Source organism: Uranotaenia lowii, chromosome 1, assembly GCF_029784155.1.
Source record: "Uranotaenia lowii strain MFRU-FL chromosome 1, ASM2978415v1, whole genome shotgun sequence".
In the NCBI taxonomy this organism is placed as follows: Eukaryota; Metazoa; Arthropoda; class Insecta; order Diptera; family Culicidae; genus Uranotaenia; species Uranotaenia lowii.
Genome location: NC_073691.1, coordinates 95,640,383 through 95,662,119, shown reverse-complemented (window position 1 = coordinate 95,662,119; position 21,737 = coordinate 95,640,383). Strand labels below are relative to the sequence as shown.

At 35.7% G+C, this 21,737-nt stretch overlaps 2 protein-coding genes and 1 long non-coding RNA gene across 4 annotated transcripts; 1 reads left to right on the top strand and 2 right to left on the bottom strand.

Moving 5' to 3' along the window:
• The first annotated feature begins 1,023 nt into the window (after positions 1-1,023).
• Positions 1,024-5,295, top strand: LOC129738632 (WASH complex subunit 4). The gene is made up of 9 exons (XM_055729874.1): positions 1,024-1,162; positions 1,222-1,739; positions 1,842-2,066; positions 2,123-2,371; positions 2,429-2,938; positions 3,008-3,988; positions 4,051-4,294; positions 4,351-4,746; positions 4,803-5,295. The coding sequence occupies exons 1-9, from the start codon at positions 1,126-1,128 to the stop codon at positions 5,066-5,068; spliced, it is 3,426 nt and encodes a 1,141-aa protein (XP_055585849.1). The 5' UTR covers positions 1,024-1,125; the 3' UTR covers positions 5,069-5,295.
• On the bottom strand, positions 5,143-7,426 carry LOC129738633 (peptidoglycan-recognition protein LE). 2 transcript variants are annotated; one of them, XM_055729875.1, is made up of 8 exons: positions 7,083-7,426; positions 6,835-7,003; positions 6,585-6,764; positions 6,340-6,443; positions 6,028-6,274; positions 5,857-5,967; positions 5,513-5,792; positions 5,143-5,429 (listed from the first exon to the last, which is right to left on the bottom strand). In XM_055729875.1, the coding sequence occupies exons 2-8, from the start codon at positions 6,881-6,883 to the stop codon at positions 5,285-5,287; spliced, it is 1,116 nt and encodes a 371-aa protein (XP_055585850.1). In that variant the 5' UTR covers positions 6,884-7,003; positions 7,083-7,426; the 3' UTR covers positions 5,143-5,284. The 2 variants fall into 2 exon arrangements, with proteins under 2 accessions (XP_055585850.1, XP_055585851.1); XM_055729876.1 differs by having other exon boundaries at positions 7,151-7,426.
• A 9,801-nt stretch (positions 7,427-17,227) lies between these two features.
• LOC129740659 (uncharacterized) lies at positions 17,228-18,562 on the bottom strand. Its single transcript, XR_008736324.1, has 4 exons — positions 18,333-18,562; positions 18,016-18,268; positions 17,689-17,956; positions 17,228-17,497 (listed from the first exon to the last, which is right to left on the bottom strand). It is a non-coding gene; the product is annotated as an uncharacterized LOC129740659 (long non-coding RNA).
• Between the last annotated feature and the right edge of the window lie 3,175 nt (positions 18,563-21,737).

The following is a 21,737-nucleotide window of genomic DNA, read 5'->3' as shown; positions in this document are numbered from 1 at the left end:
TGAGGGCATTCTTCTTGGACCGCTCAATAAACTTCCGGAAGCAACTCCGGTCATCCAACTGGTGATTGCCGCTGAAAATCGGCCCGAAGATAATCAGACCGCTGGATTTTGGGCGGAATCAGCCGTGGTCCTGTAACAATGCAAAAGTTTATATAAAATCTTAAATATTCACTTTTTGACTAATGGATTAACACGCACTTACCATGGTATGCATTCCTCATCCTGAATCCTCCTAAATAGCTATCTCTGATTCACTAGTTTTGATTTTTAACACGACCGGCCAAACTTTATTCGAAATTCGGTACTTGCTCAATCCAAATTATCTTCTAAGTTTGAAGTTTTAACTTAATGAAATTATTCCTTTCTGTTGAAAACATTTTTCTTTGGTTGAAAGAAAATTTACTTTGTTTCAAAAGACATTTGCAATTGAAAAAATGTCTTTTGAATCAAAGAATTTGTTTAAAATCAAATTCCAAAATTATTCAGTTCAAAAAATTAATTCTTTCTTTCAAAAATTATTCATTTGAATCAGAACGAGAATTCATTGATTCAAAGAAAACAGGAGTTTGATTCAAAAAACTGAGTGTTTTGAATCAAAGTCAGTTTTGTTTTGTTTCAAAATCCAAGTTTTCTCTGCGTGAATATGTGTGATCTAAAAGTTTTCAGCTGTTGAATTTTGTATGCGCATTGCGCACTCATGAATTGGCCTTGGGCCTGCTAAAAAGAAAAATTCCGAACTTCCGACTTCCGAAAGACTTCTGACAAAGAGAAGTGAAGTACTAGATTCTTGGAGATCTGTGTTCTGTAGCCAGTTCACCATGCAGCGACGTTTCTTTTTTTTTTTTGTTAAAATTCTCAATATACCGGGTTTGCGAGCCCATGGGCTCGCGTTTATGCATAAACGTGAGTAATGCAATTCAGGATTCTAAGAAACGGAAGAGTAGCGTGCATAGCGTTATGCGTTATGTTTTTTTGTTGCGGTGTTCAATTCTGTTTACAAAATCGAATCTTCGCTGTACACGACCAAAATAAACATTTTGATAAGATTGCATTTCGTTAATTAAAATTCCTCTACAAATAAAATATATTTAAAAAGTGTATAAAAATTACAGTTTTGAAGCATATATGCCGCCCGCAATGCAGCGTCAGCAGCAGAATCTTAGTAATAAGAGCCTTTGAGTGGATATTTCGAGTTCGATTTTTCATGAAACCTTATTGCAGATTATTATGGAGCAACGCAAATTAAAGAATTCGGTATGTTCCTGGAAGATTACGACATTCGATTGCAGAGCTTCGCCTCCTCTTGTGATGCTGCCAACCTGGTCATGCCGACTTCCACAACGGTTTCGGTCATACTAGATACTTCCAGAGAGAGCCTTAGCTGTATTCAGTTGATTGATACTGAAAACAAAATTTTGAACAAGATACTTTACTCGTTCAGTGCCCTCTGCCAAGAAGTAGATTCCTTGCGACTCGAGTTCGAGGACATTTTACGTGAATTCATCTGTTTTGATGAATCCCTAGATGACGAGACAAACCAGCTACACGAGGACAGTGTGGTGGCTGTGAATAAATCTTCTCTGTTGGCCATCGGGGGGAAATTGGAGCTGTTGACTCGAATTAAATGCTACTTCGAGCGAATCATTGAAGTAGCCGTTGTTCTTGTGTTGCAATTTGGAGCTCTTTTTGATCCTAGCAATAAGATTGGACATCTGAACCATACCAACTGGGACATGGACGTAAGTGAAAAATGAAATGAATGAAAAGATTTTTTTTCAGGAGCACACAGAAAAGCCAGGTCATTTATTTTAATAAACTATTTTGTGTTTTTTGTTCAATAGGTTTTGTTCGTTTATCTTGCCGATTTAATCTTCATGCCCTTGGCGTTCGACGTTATTCTGGAAAAATCAATTTTTAAAACCTATTGGAAGTTTTACGTAAAGCAAATAAAAGCACTAAAATTAAACCCAAAAAAGCTGACCAAACCCTTGAAGACTGACCAAATCAACGATCTGGTGAAAGTTATAGACGAAATATCCATCTGGCTGGATGAAAATGCATACAAGGTATCATTGTGTCTCAGCGAAAATTTTCTATTTAACACAATTTTTGATGTTTTCAGCACATGTTAGAGGCACTGTTCAATGCCAAACAAAAGCTAGTTATTGAATCAGCCAATATACTTTCGGGTAAATTTCTACGGTATCTAAAGCAAAAGGTATCGGAAGTCAGCGCGTACAGCGCTACGATTTCAAGCCTTGACGAAACTGAAGCCGTCATCAAATTGAATGGTATGGTCAATCTTTACCATTACATTTTTGTCAGTATCGATAACAAAATTTTGAAAAACTTGGGCGATATCAATGAAAAGGTCAGTATGATAATAATATCAATTGAGGTTTAATAATTTTTTGTTTTTATTTTCCAGTTTTGTAGCATTCCTCTGATAGGTAAAACTATGTGGATACCTGATAACTTTTTTCGTAAATATGGTCATAAAACAATCCGCGACTGTGATAAAACGGACTATCGAAAAGTTCGGGAGATATATTTGATTCAACGAGAAAAAAGTTTATCAAAAGATATTTTGGGATATTGCATTCAGATCAGCAGCTGGTTAATCCGAGCGAGTGCGGCCTTTAAAACTACCAAACATGACACGACTTTGGAATCGCTACGCGCGAAATGCGGTCTTATTTTCGAAGGGGTCAAATACGCCCAGGAAGTGAGCTTTCTCATCCAATCGGTGACATCATTGCATTTGTTTATGCAACAATCCATTAGACAGCATATTTTCCAAGCGATTGGAAAATTGTTGGAATATCTCCAGTGCGTGCATAACTTTTTCAACGTGAATCAACAGGCAATTGTTGAATCGGACCAGTTTATCATCCAACAATTGCAACATAAGGTGTTCGTCATCATTGGCCATTCGAAGGTGAGATGTGCTTTTTATGTTAACGATACAATATACTTCTTGATTTAATTGAAAAAATATCCCTTTCAGAAAAAACTGATAAACGAAGCCAAACAAGCCAAAGTTAAAAAGAGCGAAATTTGCATTGACAAATTATCTGCATTTCACGTGATCGAGCGATGCATGAGTGGACCCGCCAATCGTACGCGACTCACCATCGTTCGCTTGGCGCTTAGCATAAGTGATCCTAAACAAACGCTAACGCCAGACAGCTACGATAAAGTGTGCATTCTGCTCGATCAATTGGATACCCTCTCCAATCTGGACGTAAAACTGAAAAAGTTGTGTGACATTCAGTATCTTTACTGGCATCAGACGTTTTTTGCATCCTATGTTTCAGATTTTTACGACAAAAGTTTCGCGCAGAATAATCTTAAATATCTTGCTCAGATGGCTGCTACTGGTAGAAGTACCGTATCAGCAACCGCGGCCGATGATGATACCATTCAGAGGGCTGTTACTAAAGTAGCAAAAAATCAGAGGCACGTTTTCAGTGAGAAACTTATGAACCGTATCAGCAATCATATTGAATCCTATATTCGACTAGATTACTATGGCAAAACTTCTCAGATCGAGCCATTCAATCCATTTCACGACACCACGATGCCTTTGAACAATATTCATTCGCTAGTACGAATGGAACCGACCATCATCGGCGGACATTATCTCAGCGTAAAGGAACATGTGAAACGTCATCTTAGTAACACTTATTACACATTAGCATCAATATCGCAGCATGATTGGAAAATCTATAAAGAAATGCGGTGCCAGGCCGCAAGCTATGAGGTTGACACAATCGAAGACCAGCTGCCTAAGCAAACGCTTGAACAGGGGTTGGACGTGCTAGAAATTATGCACAACATTGAACATTTTGTCATTCACTACGTGTACAATTTAAATTTCCAGCTTTTCATTGAACAGTCTAGCAGCGGAAATTTTCTAAATACTGTGAATATCGGTCATATAGCCAATTCCCTTCGGAGGCACGGAAGTGGTATTATTAACACAACAGTGAGTTATTTTTTATGTTTTTTTTTTCAAGAAATATTGTTGATACTGACTGCAAATTCTAGGTAAACTACACGTTCCAGTTCTTAAGGCAAAAGTTTTTTGCTTTCTCCCATTTTCTTTATGATGAACAAATAAAAGCACGCCTCACAAGCGATGCTAAATATTTCCTAGAAAATGAAGAGGCCTTGAACCAAACATACGACTACAGCAGAGCTCATGCTTTCAATAGGAAGATTAAAAATTTAGGACTTTCCGATACCGGTGAAACTTACATGGATTTGTTTCGGAAACTCATTTCTCACATTGGTGAGTGCAATTTTCGTTTAACTATAACATATGTTCATTTTTTTTATATATTCTAGGCAATGCAATGGGTTATGTCCGCATGATCCGTTCCGGGACACTGCACGAGTGTACAGAGGCCACAGTGTACCTGCCAGTTATCGATGGAGAGCTGAACTTTACCAAATATTCCAAAGAAGATGGCCTTCACGAGGCAACCATCAATGCCGCCGAAATTTTAGAGCATGATATTAATAATTTGTGTCAGAACTATCGGAGTGACACCAACTATTTCCGGCTGTTAGTGAACGCATTCTTAAGTATGCGACACTCAGAAAATATTCATCTTCAGAACTTTTATATGATCATTCCTCCGCTTACAATCAATTTTGTCGAGTATATCCTGAAAGCGAAGGAAAAAATAACTAAAAAGGATAAAGTCGGAGCGCTATTTACCGACGATGGATTTGCTATCGGTAAGTTGCATCTAACAATTTAAATTTAGCAAATATTATCACGTGTTTCTTATCAGGTATTGCCTATATTCTTAAACTGTTGGACCAGACGGCTAAGTTCAACTCGCTCCACTGGTTCCGTTCTGTGAAGAATAAATATAATGAAGAAATCTTGAAATTGGAAGCAGAACAACAGCAGTTCTTGAAGACGAATAACAACGAAAAGCTGCTACAAACATTCGCCTTAACCAGAAAGCGACTGAAAATGGTACAACAAGAATTCGATCTTCTGTTTTGCAACATGAGCAGTGCGAAGATTTTCTTCAATGACGCTGTGGATTGAAAATGAAGTAAAAATGAGTTAAGTTGTAAGATCAAGATAACAAAGAACAATGATTTTAAATTAAGACTCCTAACAGAAATTTATTTAAGGCATTCAATTGTTAGAGCATGGACATCGAACTTTTTTTTCTTAGTGCTGTTAATATGATTTTTCACACACCTTCTGATTTTATACATGTTTATTTTTTATACCATTTTAAATCAAAATCCTAGAATATCAATCTTTCGTTTGAGGATCTGCAGTCCAATGAGGCCAAGTTTTTATTTCTTCGAACAACCTTCTACCGGGACTTTCCGTGGGACTGCATTGACAGTGAGCGACTAATTTGTAATCCGGCAAGATAAACCCGTTTTGAACACCTCTGAAATAGTTGGATGTTTTTGAGAATTAGGTACCGATTGATTTTTCGAAAATACTACTCTGTTGTGAAAACGAAGTATGTACCTCTCAATTAGTAGCCTGCAAGCGTCCAAAGCGATTTGTTCCGGAAGTTCTTTCATGAAACAACCCACAAAGCTAATACCGATGGCTTGTGAATTATAGCCGGCCGTGTGCGCTCCGATTCTCTTCCAGCCACGACCCTCGTACACGTTGCCATCGTTGCCAACCAGAAAGTTGTACGCAATGTCGTTCCAGCGACGCGACTCTATGTGAAAACACTGAATATTACGCACCATGTAGATCATACCAGCTTGGGTATCCGCCGATTCCGTAGCGGTATGAGCTGTGTAAAAAAGGCGAACTATCACTTTCAACATTAAGTAAAATTGTTACGATGTGATACCTACATATCACAACATAAGGAACAGGAGTATTGAGTTCTTCGAAATCTAAGGCAGGTTGCGCAAGCCACGTTCGTCGGTCGACTATCTTTAGTACCCTACTGTAGATACGTTTGGCTTTAAGAAAAACAAAATTAGTTGTTATAAGGCATTTGGCAAATTAAAGCACAAACGCACACATATCAGGTAAGAAGGCTTCGTCATGATTTCGTTCTTCCTCCGTCGGATCTCGTTTGGTACTGGTTCGAGGTTTTTCCGAGCGATGAGTATGTTCAGAGGAACTTTGTGATGTTGTGGGTATCGGTTGAGCTGAGGTAATGAACTGTTGAACCGATCCAACATTACTGCCGCTTGTGTGGATTATGTGAATCGGTCCGGTCACGTAGGTCACATTACCTATATGTACTTTGTTGGAATGTTCGACCTGAAATTGGAAATCGTTTAATCGTCCAAATCACACCCGAAAAACATTCCATCGGTACAACCAACCTGAATATTCTCAAAAGATTGAGCAGTGTTTCCTTTAAACACATTATGCAAAATTTCTGTTTGACTGATGTCGGTAACCGGAGCGATTATCTTAACATTTGTGTCTGGAAAAATGATGAAAATAAGTGTGTAGTCAAATAAGTTATGAGCAACAAATCCTCGGAATTAAAAAGCTAATTTTTCGATTAAAAAAATCCGGTAGTCTGTTAAGGCGTTTGGAAGGACCTTCCGTTTGCCAAACTAACCAGCAGTTTTCCATTGACTGTGTTGACCTTTGTTGATATCGATATTACTTAATCCATCGTCAATCGATGCTAAGTCGCTTTCGATGGCACTGGAACTGAATTCTGTACTCTGTCCACTGATTGATGATACGTCATCGGACGTGGTAAATTCGCTATTCTCGATCCACTGTTTGCATTTATCTACGGTTGATGGAACAAATATAATCATTGTTAATTATGAAACTTTATTTTTTTTCAGCTTTTTTGTTACCTTCTGAAGAATTGGTACCCGCGTAGTCCACAGAAAGCTTTTTCTCCATGTTCGTAAAAGCCGAAAGTATGCTTTCACGGTCTTCACTGCTTCTCTATGCTAGTCGGCTTACGATGCGACCAAATTTGTCTACCAGCTAGTGTCGTGCACCAGGTTTCGGACATCTTATCTTATCGATTAGAAACGTAATCGATATTAGAAATTTTCAACAGAACTCACCGTGGTTAGTAAACATTGAGACGTTTTACCTGAATTTATCTTAGACAGCGCAAGAGACGCAAAACACCAATGTGTATGCGCAGCTGGAGACACATACCTACTTACTTATGCTGACGGCGCTGACGGCGACGTGTGACAAGCGTGCTATTTAGGGTACACCACATGTTCTGAAATTGTAGAGATTTCGAAAAATCTGATGAAGAAAATCATATTGTGAATCAAAACTGTGACATCTAGGCCTCTTAATAGGTCAGGACAGATACCAAGAAAAACACATTATTTGTTCCAAAGCTTTTAAAACTATTCCAACTGAATTTATTCGTTTGATATAACGAAACTTCTTTTTAAATTGAGGTTGAAAAAGAAAAGAGTTCAACTAAATAGGCTCCTGAGATAGAATCAGTTTTGTAATTCAGCCATTCTAACATATTTTTCGCATTTTCATGCCACATAGTCACACTAATGACTGTTACAGTAGAGCTTTTATTTTATTAACAAAAGCACAGCATCGAAGACATGATGAAAAAGCGCCTTAAAATATACTATAGAATGTCACCAAATTCGAATGAAACTGACTGAAGACATATCTCGCGTGAGCTTTCATTACGTCGAATGAAACAAAATTTGAAAAACTGAGATATTCACTAAAAAAGCTTCATTATAACATTATCTACCTATGTGATTGATAAAACAATCAATTTAAACCCTTTTAATATGTAAAATTTAAGACTTCCAAAATGACGAATGAAACAAAACCTTGATTGCCAATTTCAATGTTGCTTACGTCCCTTCTTCCAAACGGCGAATGTGCAGAGGAAGAAAAACCTAGCACATTCGCTATGGATTCCATGAGCAAACAAGTGTATACAGGTAGAGGTTTTCAGAATATCAACCTGGCAATGAATATTATTTCAGATTCTTCTTTTCAAGCGTTCTTAAATCGATACTCAAGAAGGCTTTCGAACGCTGTAAAATAATGCAGCAAGGAAAAGAAACCGAACAGCAGCAGTATAGCAGCAAACCCAACAACTAACTGCATCAGGCTGAGCGGCAGCAGCCTGCTGCTGTTAGCCACCTAATCACCCGATTCACACTTTTATTACGCATTCACTAATAAATTTACCGCTGCACTCGACAACTCAATAAGTTAACATTCACTATGCCGAGAAAATTGAAAATTTACCGGTAATTGCCTCAGAAACATTTGGGCGTAAGTGCAAATTGAACGAATCAAAAGACGAATGAGACAAATTTCCCCTCCAGCTGGTCGGAAACAGAAAGCTGATCAGCAGCAGCGAGCTGGTTTGACCGATGGCGCACCCGATTCACATAGGGCCTTATTCTGCGAGGCGAGTGACGTGAAGTGACTTGGTTTTTTAGAGTCACCGTATTCTAGCAGGCGAATGGCGTGACTTGAATGAACTTTAGGTGACTTGAATGAACTTTTTTTACTGTCACCGTATTCTCAGAGGCGAATGGCGTGACTCAAGTCGGTGCCAAGTGACTTTTGAAGTCGTAACCTATTTCGCAAGTGACTCGGTAGGAAATTGTAGGGAAAGCACCTGAATTCCATGAAAAAAAACCAATAGTCGTTTTGAATGTCATAAAATAAAAGTGAAAAAGGACCAAATTTGAAAACAAATCATTGACGAAAACATTATTAGCAGTTTTTGACGAAACGGCCTTGTTTGTCCTTACCCCTCGTTAAAATTTGCCCCGGTGAACCATATCTGAATCAGGAATTCAAAAAGTAAATTTCATTTTTATTCAATTATTCATTCAATTATATTATTTTATTTCACCCCTAGTTCAATAATTCCCAGAACCGATATTGAAGGGAGCACGCAAACATATAAAAAAAATAATTTCGGATTCGGAGTATTTAAAAATTTATTTTTTATATACTTTAAAGTATAAAATTCACCAACTTACATTTGCTTGCTTCAAACAAGGCATCTCCTTGTTAGCTATTCCGCTGTATTTCCGGTACCATAATCATTCCCGAAATGATTTGAGTAGGAAGGGTCCTGCTGCCTGGAGTGCTCTATAGCATGATCCAAAATGTACCTGTGCATGTTATTCCGGAGATCAGCACCGGAGCGCCGCTTGGTCTTAGCTTACCTCTGGGGAAAGCCACACCGTTACACTGACCGAACGACCAAAGTGCGCTAAGCATTCCTGCTTGTTCAAACTCAATAACGCAGCACCTAAAAAATAGAATCAACTAAATTATAGTTCCGATAGGTCTTTTAAGAAAACTTACCTTTTTAACCTGTGGCCAGAAAATTTTTGTTTCCGACCTACCGGATTTGTTGGAGAGGAGCTAGCTCCGAAGGCAGGTGTTAAACTGTTGGCCATAGTCCCCATACGGTTTCAGGAACGCGAGACGAAACTCGAAAACGCAGAATTAAAAGCGTTTTTCTAAACTTTTTGGTTATTTTGTTTTCCCTCTTGTTTCTCTTGTGTATGATTCATTTGCAAATGAATACAGTGACAAACACCAACGAAATGTAAAGGGAGGTGAAGCATTTTTTTACGTTTACAATTTTTTTGAACCAAAACAGGGAAAAAATGTAATTTTTTGTTAAGAAGAGTGTTTAGGCTAAATGTGAACACTAAATAAAATACTTAGCAAAAACATCAAAATGTATTTAAACTTGAAATTTAACAACTAATGTGAAAAATAGTACATGAAATTAATTTGATTTGCATTACCTGAGTATGTACGTACATTTAGAAAAGATCATTTCGGATGAACTTCAACGAACTGTCAATCCAAAAAAAATTGTTTTTAAGGTAAGATAATCTTGCTTTTGCTTATGTATTAGTAGGTTGGATAATTTGCAACTTAAAAAATCAGTTATGTTTATAAATATGTACATATATGCATATGTTCACTTTCTGTTTATTGAATTATTGACTTTTTAAGGTAATGAGAATATAATCCGAATTTAATCAAGAAAAATATTCCATTACTTAATAAACTAGCCCAGTTGTTAATCAAACTCAATAAAACAGCATATTGAAATTTTTCACAATTTGATTTAAATTTGCATCAAAAGTGAATTTTCTAGCTATCAACAATCAAGTTACGCAATCATTAAAAAACAAATATCTAAAAACCAAAAATGTATATTTTTCGTAGATTTCCTGTTTTTAGAAAAATGAAAGTTTAAAGATGTAAAATTACACAATTTTTAAAGATCGTTGGTGTTCTGATTCATTTGTAAATGTTCAAGGCTAGGAGGTTATTTTTTTGAAAACTATTATATTAAGAAATAAATTTCTATTTTACCTACATATATGTTTGTTTGTTCAAGTTATTGAGACAGAACAATTGCATATGTTTATTTCTATATTAAGAAAATGAATTTTTTTAAGGATTCAATTTTTTTAAAGACTGAATTTCATTTTTTATTTAATTGTTTGTTTGAAATTTAAACTTTTAATCTGAAATATGTTTTTATGAAGGTTTTTTGTATTTGGAATTAGTTCTCTGTGGAATTAGCATGACGTTTAATCGAAAAATTCAAATTAACCTGACAATCGATGATATAGAATGAAATTTCAGTTTTCAATCTGAATTGGATCTTTGAATTTGGAATTCTCTATAGCTATTTTACTTTTTAATTCTTATTTTTTTAATCTAAATCTGAAAATTAATCACGCACAAAAATGAAAATCTCAATTCTCATCATGGACTAGAGCGGAAGACAATTTCAATTCCGCTAAGGGATTTACGGGCATACTCGAAAAAGATTGGTTTGATTTTTTTTCATGCATTTGTTATATTCAAATTCTTCATGAATGTGACGTCATTCAAGAAATTGAATATCACACTACCTGCTTTGAATGTTCCTTACATGTTTGACAGTTCGCATGGTGAACCCGATGAAACTGGTTCATTGTCTTTGGAACGCCAAAATGAACATCAAGCCACCGAGGCAATGAACTAGTCACCGTGAGTGAGTCGCCTCTCGGAATACCCCGACTAGAGTCACGTGACTACGACTAATGTGACTCCGAGTCACTTCATTCGCCTCGCAGAATAAGGCCCAATGTGCAAAAGTATACTTTAAAAAATTTCTTCCGAATTTGTTGGACATAAGATACAACTTGTTATAAATAAAACTATTTGTGAATGAAACGGTCTACAATTGATTAACGACAGATAAATAAATAAACTTAGACGTTGTCTATATCTACCTGAACGTCAACATGAAGCTGGACCATTATGTGAGCTGGCCCTTGGTTCAACCACGTGTTACGTACCTATATATCTCGCGTGAGCTTTCATTACGTCGAATGAAACAGAAACACCGAACCGAGAAAAACGCTTCTGAAATTTGAAGAGTGTTTTTCAAATCCAATTTTCATTCCTTCGCCGATAACCCTTCAAAAAATACGCAATTTTCATGGACACTAATTGTGTCAGATATTCCACATTATGAATTTAATTTTTGCAATTTTTAGAGCTATTTTTTAATCATATAGGAACATACGACATATTCAAACATAAATCGTTCATACGTCTTAACACATTCGTCGTTTGGAGGGGAAATTTGTTTCATTCGTCTCTTTTCTTTCGTCCTTTGATTCGTTCAACTTGCACTTACGCCCAAATGTTTCTGATGCAAATACTATGGGAAAATTTCAATTACTATAGTGGCTGTTTAATAGGTGAAATATCTAGTGTAGCGGTAAATTTGTGAGTAAATGCATAATGAAATATGGGCCTTATTCTGCGACGCGAATGACGTGACTCGGAGTCACATTAGTCGTAGTCACGTGACTCTAGTCGGGGTATTCCGAGAGGCGACTCACTCACGGTGACTAGTTCATTGCCTCGGTGGCTTGATGTTCATTTTGACGTTCCAGAGGCGATGAACCAGTTTCATCGGGTTCACCATGCGAACTGTCAAATATGTAAGGAGCATTCAAAGCAGGTAGTGTGATATTCAATTTCTTAGATGACGTCACATTCATTAAGAATTTCAAAATAATGCATTAAATTTTTATGTAACCAAACCCAATGTAGGACTTAAATAAATCAAAACAAGTCAGAGATGAATGAACTTTTAAGTTTAAAGTCTCTCTAATCAAACAATCAATCAAATCAAAACAATCTTCTTCGAACAAGCTGTAAATTTCTAAGAAAAATTAAAATTGTCTTTCGTTCCAGTTCTGGTTGAGATAAAAAGATCAAATACAGATTGAAAACTTAAATCTAAAATTTCATTCTATATTAACTTTGTAATATTTCTGATTCAGGTCTCAAAATTTATATCTTTATATACAATAAAGATAAAAAAGTTCAATTCAATTTTTTTTATTTAAATAAGACATTATATCAAATAAAAAAAATATTCAAAATAAATTGGACTTGTGATATAGCTCAGTTAGCAAGTCTGTTGTCTGCTAAGGCGATGTCCGCAAGTTACGCTTTCAATTGAACTTAATCTTGGAAATTTTCAAATCAATCAGAACCCATACATCGTTGAAAAATGTGTAGGTTTATTCATAGATTTTCAAATATTTTATCTCTGAAATCCGGATATCTAGGAAAAATCTAAACTGTGATCAAACGGAGGATGATAAATTGATTCAATATAAGTTTTTTTAAAGCTTCTTAGTTCATCAGATATCAATTATTGATAATAAATAACACCTGTTTGATTTAATTTTTAATATTTCTTTTTAAAATCTGAATGAGCCAATGATTTATATACAATTGTTTTAAGTTAAAATTACTTATTTCCTTTAAAATAATCTTAAATTCAGTGACTAAGTTATGTTTTCCATAAGCTTTGAATTCATTCTATTATTCGAATATATGAGCACTACAAGAAAACAATCTGTTGAAAATGAAAATTTAACATGGTTTTCTTCAATAATTTTTACGTAGAGTTTGGATTTTTAATTTGTTTTTTAATTATGTTTAGTCAAACAAATCAAATCGTGTAAAAGTTTTATGTTGTTGTAACGAGTTCGATAAAAAAAAAACTCCAGCAATAAATATGTTGCGTTAAAAAATTCGGTTTATTTGGTTATTACTTTAAACAGTTAATAATTCGATTAAGAAAAAATGATCATATATATAAAAATATGTGCATGACTGATTTTATTAAAAGTTGCAAATTTTCCAAACTTCTAATACATATGCAGAAACAAATATTGCGTACCTGAAAAATCATATTATTTTGTTGGATTGACATTTCGTTGAAGTTCATCCAAAATGACTTTTTCCCAACGTGTTTACATAATCAGGTGATGCAAATCAGTTTTTTTCATGCGCAATTTTGCTCACTGGCCTTAAAAATTTAAAGTCTAAACACATTTTTATTTGTTTGATAAGTATTTTATTTTGTGTTAGCATCTAGGTCAAGTACTCTAGTTAGCATGAAATAGTGATTTTTAGGTCTGTTTAGTTTCCAACTAAATTTTCACAAAATTTTGCTTCACCTTCCTTGATATTTCTATGGTTTTTGCCGCTGTATTCATTCTCTAGCTACAAGATGATTCATCTTGTAGCTGGCGGATGTATACAGAGTAAAAAATTGCTACAAAAAATAAACGTTTAACGCTGCGAAAAGGTAATTTCTATTGAATTGTATTTCTTGTTTAAATATTAACATGTTCAATTTATTTCAGATAAATTTTCTCCCTCAGCTACTGCGCCAGGGAAGGATGCAGACGTCCATGGCCTTGACGACGGAAACGGTCACCACAGCTCCGAAACTTCCAACTAGGCCAAACGCAGAAAACTGCCGGGTGCTGCTGGACAACAGAACAAAAGTGGAAAACCGGAATGGAACCAGCTCGTTCGGAGCACCAGCAGACAGAAGCAAACTCTTCCGGCTCAAAAATTTATATAGGAATGGTGTTGGTTAGGTGGACACGAGCAAAAACCCCCATAAAGTGCCTTGTAAAGTGGATAGTTTTGTGGTTCTCAATAAAGTAAGAAGCAAATAAAAAAATTCTAAAATCTGAATCCGAATTTTTTTCTATAAATTGCTGTATGTGTGCGTGAAGAAATTGGGTTTCTGATTTAAATTTCAGAATTAAAATGTATTTCATTTAAATTCTGGACAGCAAAACTGAGAATTTTTGTGTGCATAAAAGAGTTGTTTTTAAAGTTGCTTATAAAGAAACAAACTTTTACTATAATAAGACCGAATTTCTAAGAAAACCTTCGTTGTATTATTTTTTAACATTTTTCATCTTAACTAGATATGTTTTGAATTTCAGTCGTAAATTTTTATTGAAATTGTGTCAAATTTAGATAATCTAATTTTTTTTCCTACCGAGTCACTTGCAAAATAGGTTACGACTCCAAAAGTCACTTGCCACCGACTTGAGTCACGCCATTCGCCTCTGAGAATACGGTGACAGTGCATGCGTATTCATTCAAAGTCACATAAATTCATCCAAGTCACGGCATTCGCCTGCCAGAATACGGTGACTCTGAAAAACCAAGTCACTTCACGTCATTCGCCTCGCAGAATAAGGCCCACTTTCTTAAGGGATGAATCGTCTGAATGAAAATCATAGAAGAAGAAGATGCTACTTTTTTTACAATTGTGATTAAATAAATAAGGCACACTTTTTCAAACTTCCAATACATATGTTGAAACGAATATTGCGTACCTCAAAAATCAATTGCCCTTTATGGAATAAAAGTTCATTGAAGTTCATCTGAAATAAATTTTGCCCAACGGGCGTATATACCCAGGTAATGCAAATCTAATTGATTCCAGGCACAATTTTTCAAAGATTTCTAATAAAAACGAGTTTTGATTTGTTTCCTAAGCTAGTTTTTGTCCCATTTGTAAAAGAACTAAGTTTTAGGTACAACTAAAATATTCGAATTCTCAAATTATAAATCTCAAAATTTATGAATGCCGAATTTCCAACAGTCCTAAAACTAAAAAGTATAATTTTTTTATTTAATACTCAAATGTTCTGATTATTCGATTTGAAAAACTTGAATTCGCATCCCAACATTGAAACAAAAACAAATTTTACAAAATGCAATTTACTTAAATTGAATAAAAGACTGAAAATCATTCGAAATTATAGGTAAGCTGAGAAAAAAAATGAAAAAAGGGCTATCTAGAATGATTACATTTAAAGCATAAGTATTAGTATAAATAATGCAAAATTATGCTATGTAAATAAATAGAATAAATGCAAAATTAATATATGCACCCTCTTTTCGATAATCAATTTTGAGATAATCAACACCAATCCAATCATCAATACTGAGTTTAACATTCTTGTAGTTGAACTGCGAATTTCCATGAGTGATTCTTTAAATATAAATATTTCTATCTTTCTAATCTTGTCTTTTTATAGATTTTAAAACAGAATAAATCCGTTGAGATTTTAAGTCTTGTGTTGTTCCTTCAGTTTCATGATTTTTCTGAATTTTGAGAACTCAAGATCATTTTGAAAGGTACTATAAAACTGGGTAAGATTGATCACTTTTTTCAATATTTCTTGATTATTTTTTCTGCTAAGGGGAATGTGGCACGTTTCATATTTTTAAAACCAGTACTGGATTCCTATGAACGTAAAACATGGTTGCACAATTTTTTTTAGACTTCTTTAAATTTAATTTAAAAATCGATTTTGCCTTGGATTAGAATTTAATGCTTTGATCATGAAGGAAACAAAACACCTTCATAATATTTACAAATGCTAGTAATTGATAAACTAAGGCAGTTTGTGTGTTAAGGCCGAACAACAATTAAAATCGAAAAATGATTTAAAAATTAATTTTTTTTATTACCAAATGCTAATTCGTTTTTTCAAAATCAGTTATTTCAATAACGAAATGGCAAAAAGTAGTGTTTTCTAACTGTCAAATTAGATTTAGAAAAAAGACAATTTCAAATCTGTCCACGTGGACATCCGGAGAGGGGGGTAGGGGTTTGCCAAATTTCCACGCTCGTCCACGGAGGTCGAGGAGGGGGTCAAAAATCTCATTTTTCTGTCCACGTGGTATCTGAACGGCCCCTTACAGTACCGTTCATAATTGTATAGAAATTTACTCTGATAATATTTTTTAATAAAATTTTCTGCGTTAGACAGATCAACTATCACACTATTATATCACGAAATTTGAGCTTTCTGGAGTTAGTGTGGCCTGAGATACAGTAATTCTACGAAAATCGGACTTTTACCATTCAAACTGCAATATCTCAGAAACTACGCTTAGTTTTTTTTTATTGAAATTTTGAAGAGTGATTGTTGAGATATAAAGCTAGCATGTCTGAAGTTTTTGAAAAGTTCTATCGATGGGATCAAAAGTTACGCGAGGTACAATATCTCAGGCATGAACCTTAAAACGCGATTTGATTAAAATTTGATTAAAAAATATTATCAGAGTAAAAAGTTATGGAAGTTCAAAGTCGAAGTGACAATGCGCGTGCTTCCAATTTCTATACAATTATGAACGGTACTGTAGTTATTGTTGATTATGTGGAAAAATTTCATGTTGATCAAAGCTACCCCGGTGATCAATGTTACCCCGTTTTACGGTACCTACTAAACTTATCTGATTTTTTAATTACTTTATTACTGATTCCGTGTTTTAAGCATCTAATCACCATTTGGAATTTATGTTTTCAACTTTTGTCACATTTAGACGAACTTTTTCAGATTTTTTTTTTTAAATGAAGAGTTAATCACCGTAAATTTATTTTATGAAATTATTTTATCGGCTATATCGGTGAAATTTTATATTCTTTGAGAAAGAATATTTAAGAATTGAAAGAATATAGACGGATAGAAGATTAGAATAAGGTGAAAGATGTTGAAAATGAGCGGAAGGGTAATTTTAATTTTAAAAACTGTTCATCACATTTCATCGTTTTGTTCCTCACGGGCCTACACACAAAACTTTCGAGGCCGGAATTTAGCAAAATTTTGCTCAAATTTGACCAGCTAGAAACTTAGCAATGAATTTAGCAAAAAAAAATTACTAAAATTTTAGCAGAATACAAAAGTGTGTCCTGAATAAAATTGTGCTCATTTTTCAGTAAATAAAAATATGTTTTGCTAAATTGTTAGCATTTTTGTTTTTCACAGGATTGCTAGATTTTAAGTAAATTTTTAATTTATCCGTTTGTTTGTAGGTTATTTATTTCTAAATAAAAAGAAAAGTTCTGAAATTGTATAGGTAGTAGATATATTTTTAAGCGGATTATTCCACACCATCGCTCCCGAACTCGGTCCTTGAACAAAACATTGCTGCTTCTTCCGGCCATTGTCTGAGGTTCTTCGGTATCCAGCACACATACGACACAGAGACCGAATCATTGGGTAGCCTGCCTGCGACGGAAGTCAACCAGATTTGTCTCAAGATTGATTCGTCAATATGCACCGTTTTTTTGTGCGCCATTCAGCACTCAGCAACGAGAAGGAGCGATTCGATTGCTTCCTGGAATGATAGGAGACAACGGACATGGTTAAAAATGAATCAAAATAATCCAAGACACTGAGCCTCCTCTACTCTATAATAAATTAAAAGAGCCTTAAAAGTTTTCAAAAACAATGCTCTTCAGTTTCAACATAAAAATAACATTTTTACTCTTCACTTTAATTGAAAGGAACAACAATTCGATAACTTACCTCAGTTTCCGGCACACATTTCTTGCCCGATATGATCGACGCTCGGCAACAGGTTTACATTCATTGAAATTGATTCCATGGCACGCGGAGTTTTAAGCCGGGTTTACGGGCGCTTTAAGCCAGCGAACAGTCGTCCCTGAGTGGAAGGCAAAACCAGTTGAAACCATCGGAAATTGTCCAACAGTTGTTGTGGTTGGGCTGCCGTTTCAAGGTCCATTTCACAATGCCCAAATACCTTTTTTGTCCAAGCAACAGGTGGGATAGTTACCTAAAAACCGAATAATTTTTGCTTTACGTTCAAATTTAATTTATTTTAAATTCACTTACCAACCCAAAACATAGAAAACGGAATAGTACGCATGTTTTCCGGATCCGATTTTCCGGGAGAGGAGTGTTTTTAATAAACTGGCCCATACAGCCAAGTAGACATTCGTTTCCGGATTGCGATCAGTAAAATCTCGAATCGAAAGCCTCTACCGCGATCCGACCGCTGCTGCGGGGCTTGTTGTTGGCCAACTGTTTGCCCCTCTTTCACTTTTTTTGCCGGTTTTTTTTCAAATGCCCGCGGATACAATGAAATCTGTAAAACAATGTCAATTTTTTTCTTTAAAGCTCAAATTCTATTAGGTATTTATCTCACTTACCGATCAAAATTCCGATTCAAATTTGAATTTCATCCCGGGCAAAATCGAACTGTAACTGCCGGAGGTTTATGCGAATGGCCATCATCAGCCTAATCTGGCAATAAGCAGGACAACTTTAATGGTTCCAGCATCCACTACCATCGATCGGAGCATATCCATACAGGTAGCTTTCGGAGGATTCCGTGATGAACTTCTCCGGAACGACAAACAAAACATGACGCGCAGTTAAACTTTTTAATTAAACCGAAATCGGAACGTTTCAAAAACGCCACCGACTGACCCGAAAAAAAAAACAAAACGAATTGCCAGTCAAAACAGGTCAAAGCCAAAAACGTTACACCGCGGTTCGAGTACAAACTAATAGTTCGAGTCTTTGCTACTGGAAGTACTAAAATTATAAGCAAATGGGTTAATTTTACTCAAATTGAGCAAAATGCAAGATGAAATTAGAAAGTGCTAACTCAAAAGTAAAAAAATATTTTTGCTAACGGAAAGTAACAGCGAATTTTTGCTAAGTGGAGCCTCGAAAGTTTTGTGTGTACTACCTTGCAGTGGTTGATACTGATAGAGTTGTAGCAACCACCACACAATAGTAGGCCTAGCGTGGTTCGTCCCACATATATTAGGTTTTTGTATAGTTTAGAGAAAGCAAGCTGCATTTAAAATATTTTGTTGATGCAGCTGAATAAAAAGCTGTGCCTTTAAGTGGTAAATTACAAAAATCGTTTACATACGAAAGAAAAAGTAACGGACCAATGTTGCTTCCTTGGGATACACCAATATCAATGTTTCTCAACTCGCTTCTTGTATTTTCGATCGCTACGAATTGTTTCCTTTCCGATAAATAACTGCGAAGGATGTTGTTAGCAGCATCTCTTACTCCGTATTCATTCAATTTGGACAATAATATGTCGTGGTTTATGTAGGGAATAGGAATGGTTAGAAGAATTGGCTATAAATAATACTGTTGATGATTGAGCTGAATTGAGCGTGAGTATGTAAAACGAATTAGGTCAAACAAGTAGCCCGTTAATCTTCGAAAGTTGCATGCGTGTGAGTGAACACAAATGAACTCCTGAGTGTCGTATCCTAAGCAAATAGTATTAGGAGGACAATGCATGCGGTCGTTATGATGTGTGTCTCTGCGTGTCATAGCAATTGATGAATTGGTGTGCGTGAAGCTGGTTCTTGGTTGGAACGTTAGAGAGGAATGTTGAACAAGGCAGTTAAGAAAAGACTTTTGATGACGATAGACGCGTGAGAAAAAAATGGAACAAATTTGAACGAATCAAATTGTGTGCTCCAGAAACCTGTCCGGTCACTACAGTTTAGTGTGTCGAAGGCTTTTTCAAGATCCAAGAACAAAGCTCCAACGATATTCTTAGAATCAATTTTTGAAATAATAGAATGAACTAATTCTGTGATAGCGATTAGCGTACTCGATCCAGGTCTGAAGCCGTACTGCAATTTGTATATTTTCCTGATTTAGAAAATTTTCAATTCTTTTCATTAGAAGTTTATCAAAAACTTTGCTAAAAACACTTAAGGTTGAAATTGGACGATAGTTATTTACGTCATGCGGATCACTTGCCTTAAAAATGGAAATAACTTTAGCAACTTCGAGACAATCCGGATAAGCTCCTGTCTCTAACATGTGATTAAAATATTTCATGAGTATTGTGAATCGCCAAAGAATGAATGAAGAGTCCTTGTCCGAGTTTTTAATAAACAGTGTATTAAAAATTTCCTGCAATTATTCTAGATATAACTTTGTTGTTGTTGTTTACAATATGTTTTACTTACGTTTACTAATTTTTCCTCTTCTAAATTAATCCTTCTTCAATTCAGTTCAATGTACCAACTTCGGACGTTCCTGGAGTGTTTGTACAATAATATTGGGTAAGTATTTTTGTTTATATTAAAGTCACTGATAAACTGATATAACTCTGCATCACATTTCCATCAACCAAAGGTTCGTGTCTTAACTGCTTAGTAAGTGAATAATACACTGGTTGTGATGGGGCGCTAGCATTCAAAAATTACTCCACGTGTACGAATGACACGTAGAAAAATATATAGCAATTTCATTATCTACCAAGCATTTTTAGCCTTCTTCAATTTTTATGCGTGCAAAAGTATAAGTTGCTATGCACCCAAAATAATTTTCACTTAAAAAATAAGTGACATCTGTAGTAAATTCTCGCCATACGTAATTTCATTTGAATTTCAAGTGATGGGTCAAGTGAATGGGTCAAGTGACCGGTCAAGTGAATTACACTATGACGTTCGAGTGAAATTTATCTGAGTTTCTAAGTAAGTTTCTAGTTAATTATCTCTCGCGTTTTAAAATAAAATATAATTTCGCCATAAATTTATGGCGAAAGGAAAATTCCATCGTAATCCCAAGGCACATCGGTTACTGCGGATAGTACGACTTTTCAATCTTCCCTGCTGCAAACCAGAAAATCTGTCCCGTTCAACCCACAAGCTGAAAGATGATAACACCTTTAAATAACTTTTTCTTACATCACGTTTAACACAAACTACCGCCAAAATCGTCTACACCCATAGAAGAGGTTGCAAAAATCCAATGCCTATTTAGCATATCTCTGTGCCGATAATGCGCTGAAATGTGCACTGTGCCGAAGACGGTATGTTTGAAAAACCGTAACTGGCATAAGGACTCGGCTCCCAACCAAAATGATGACCACTACGTTCAAGCGAAACAAGAAAAACCTATTCCTATTGGATAATTCATCCCAGAAACAAAAAAAATAAAAATTAAAACCACAGCGCCGTAGTGAGAATCGAACTCAAATTACCAATCATAGCGTCTTGCCAGACCGGCATTTTAACCAGTGTACTATTCAAGCTTCATACAGGACGAGGGATATTTGTCATAGGCTTTCTGTCACCGATCAATCGAAAAAAACGCACAACGGCGGCTTCCCGGCGTTTGGCCTTCTTTCAATGCATTCCTTTGTCTTTCGATGGAAACGGGAAAGGGAACGGGAGTGAAGGAACGGGAAACCCATTGAATGAGAACTGTGCTTTGCTTACTGCCTGCTATTACATACACACGCTACATATACACAGCTGCCAAAGCCGGGCAGCTTGTTTTGTTATGGAAACGGGAAAGGGAACGGGAGTGAAGGAAACGGGAAACCCATTGAATGAGAACTGTGTTTGCTTACCGCCTGCTATTACATACACACGCTACATATACACAGCTGCTAAAGCCGGGCAGCTTGGCCGGTGCGTGGTTGTTTGCCGGTAAATTGAAGGAATGTTTTTTTTGTTGCTTTTACTGCATACACACGCACAGCTTGGCCGTGGTTTGCCGGTGCCAGTGGATTGAATTAGGCTGATGTCATGCTGAAGCAACTAGCAACGCGACCTACAACG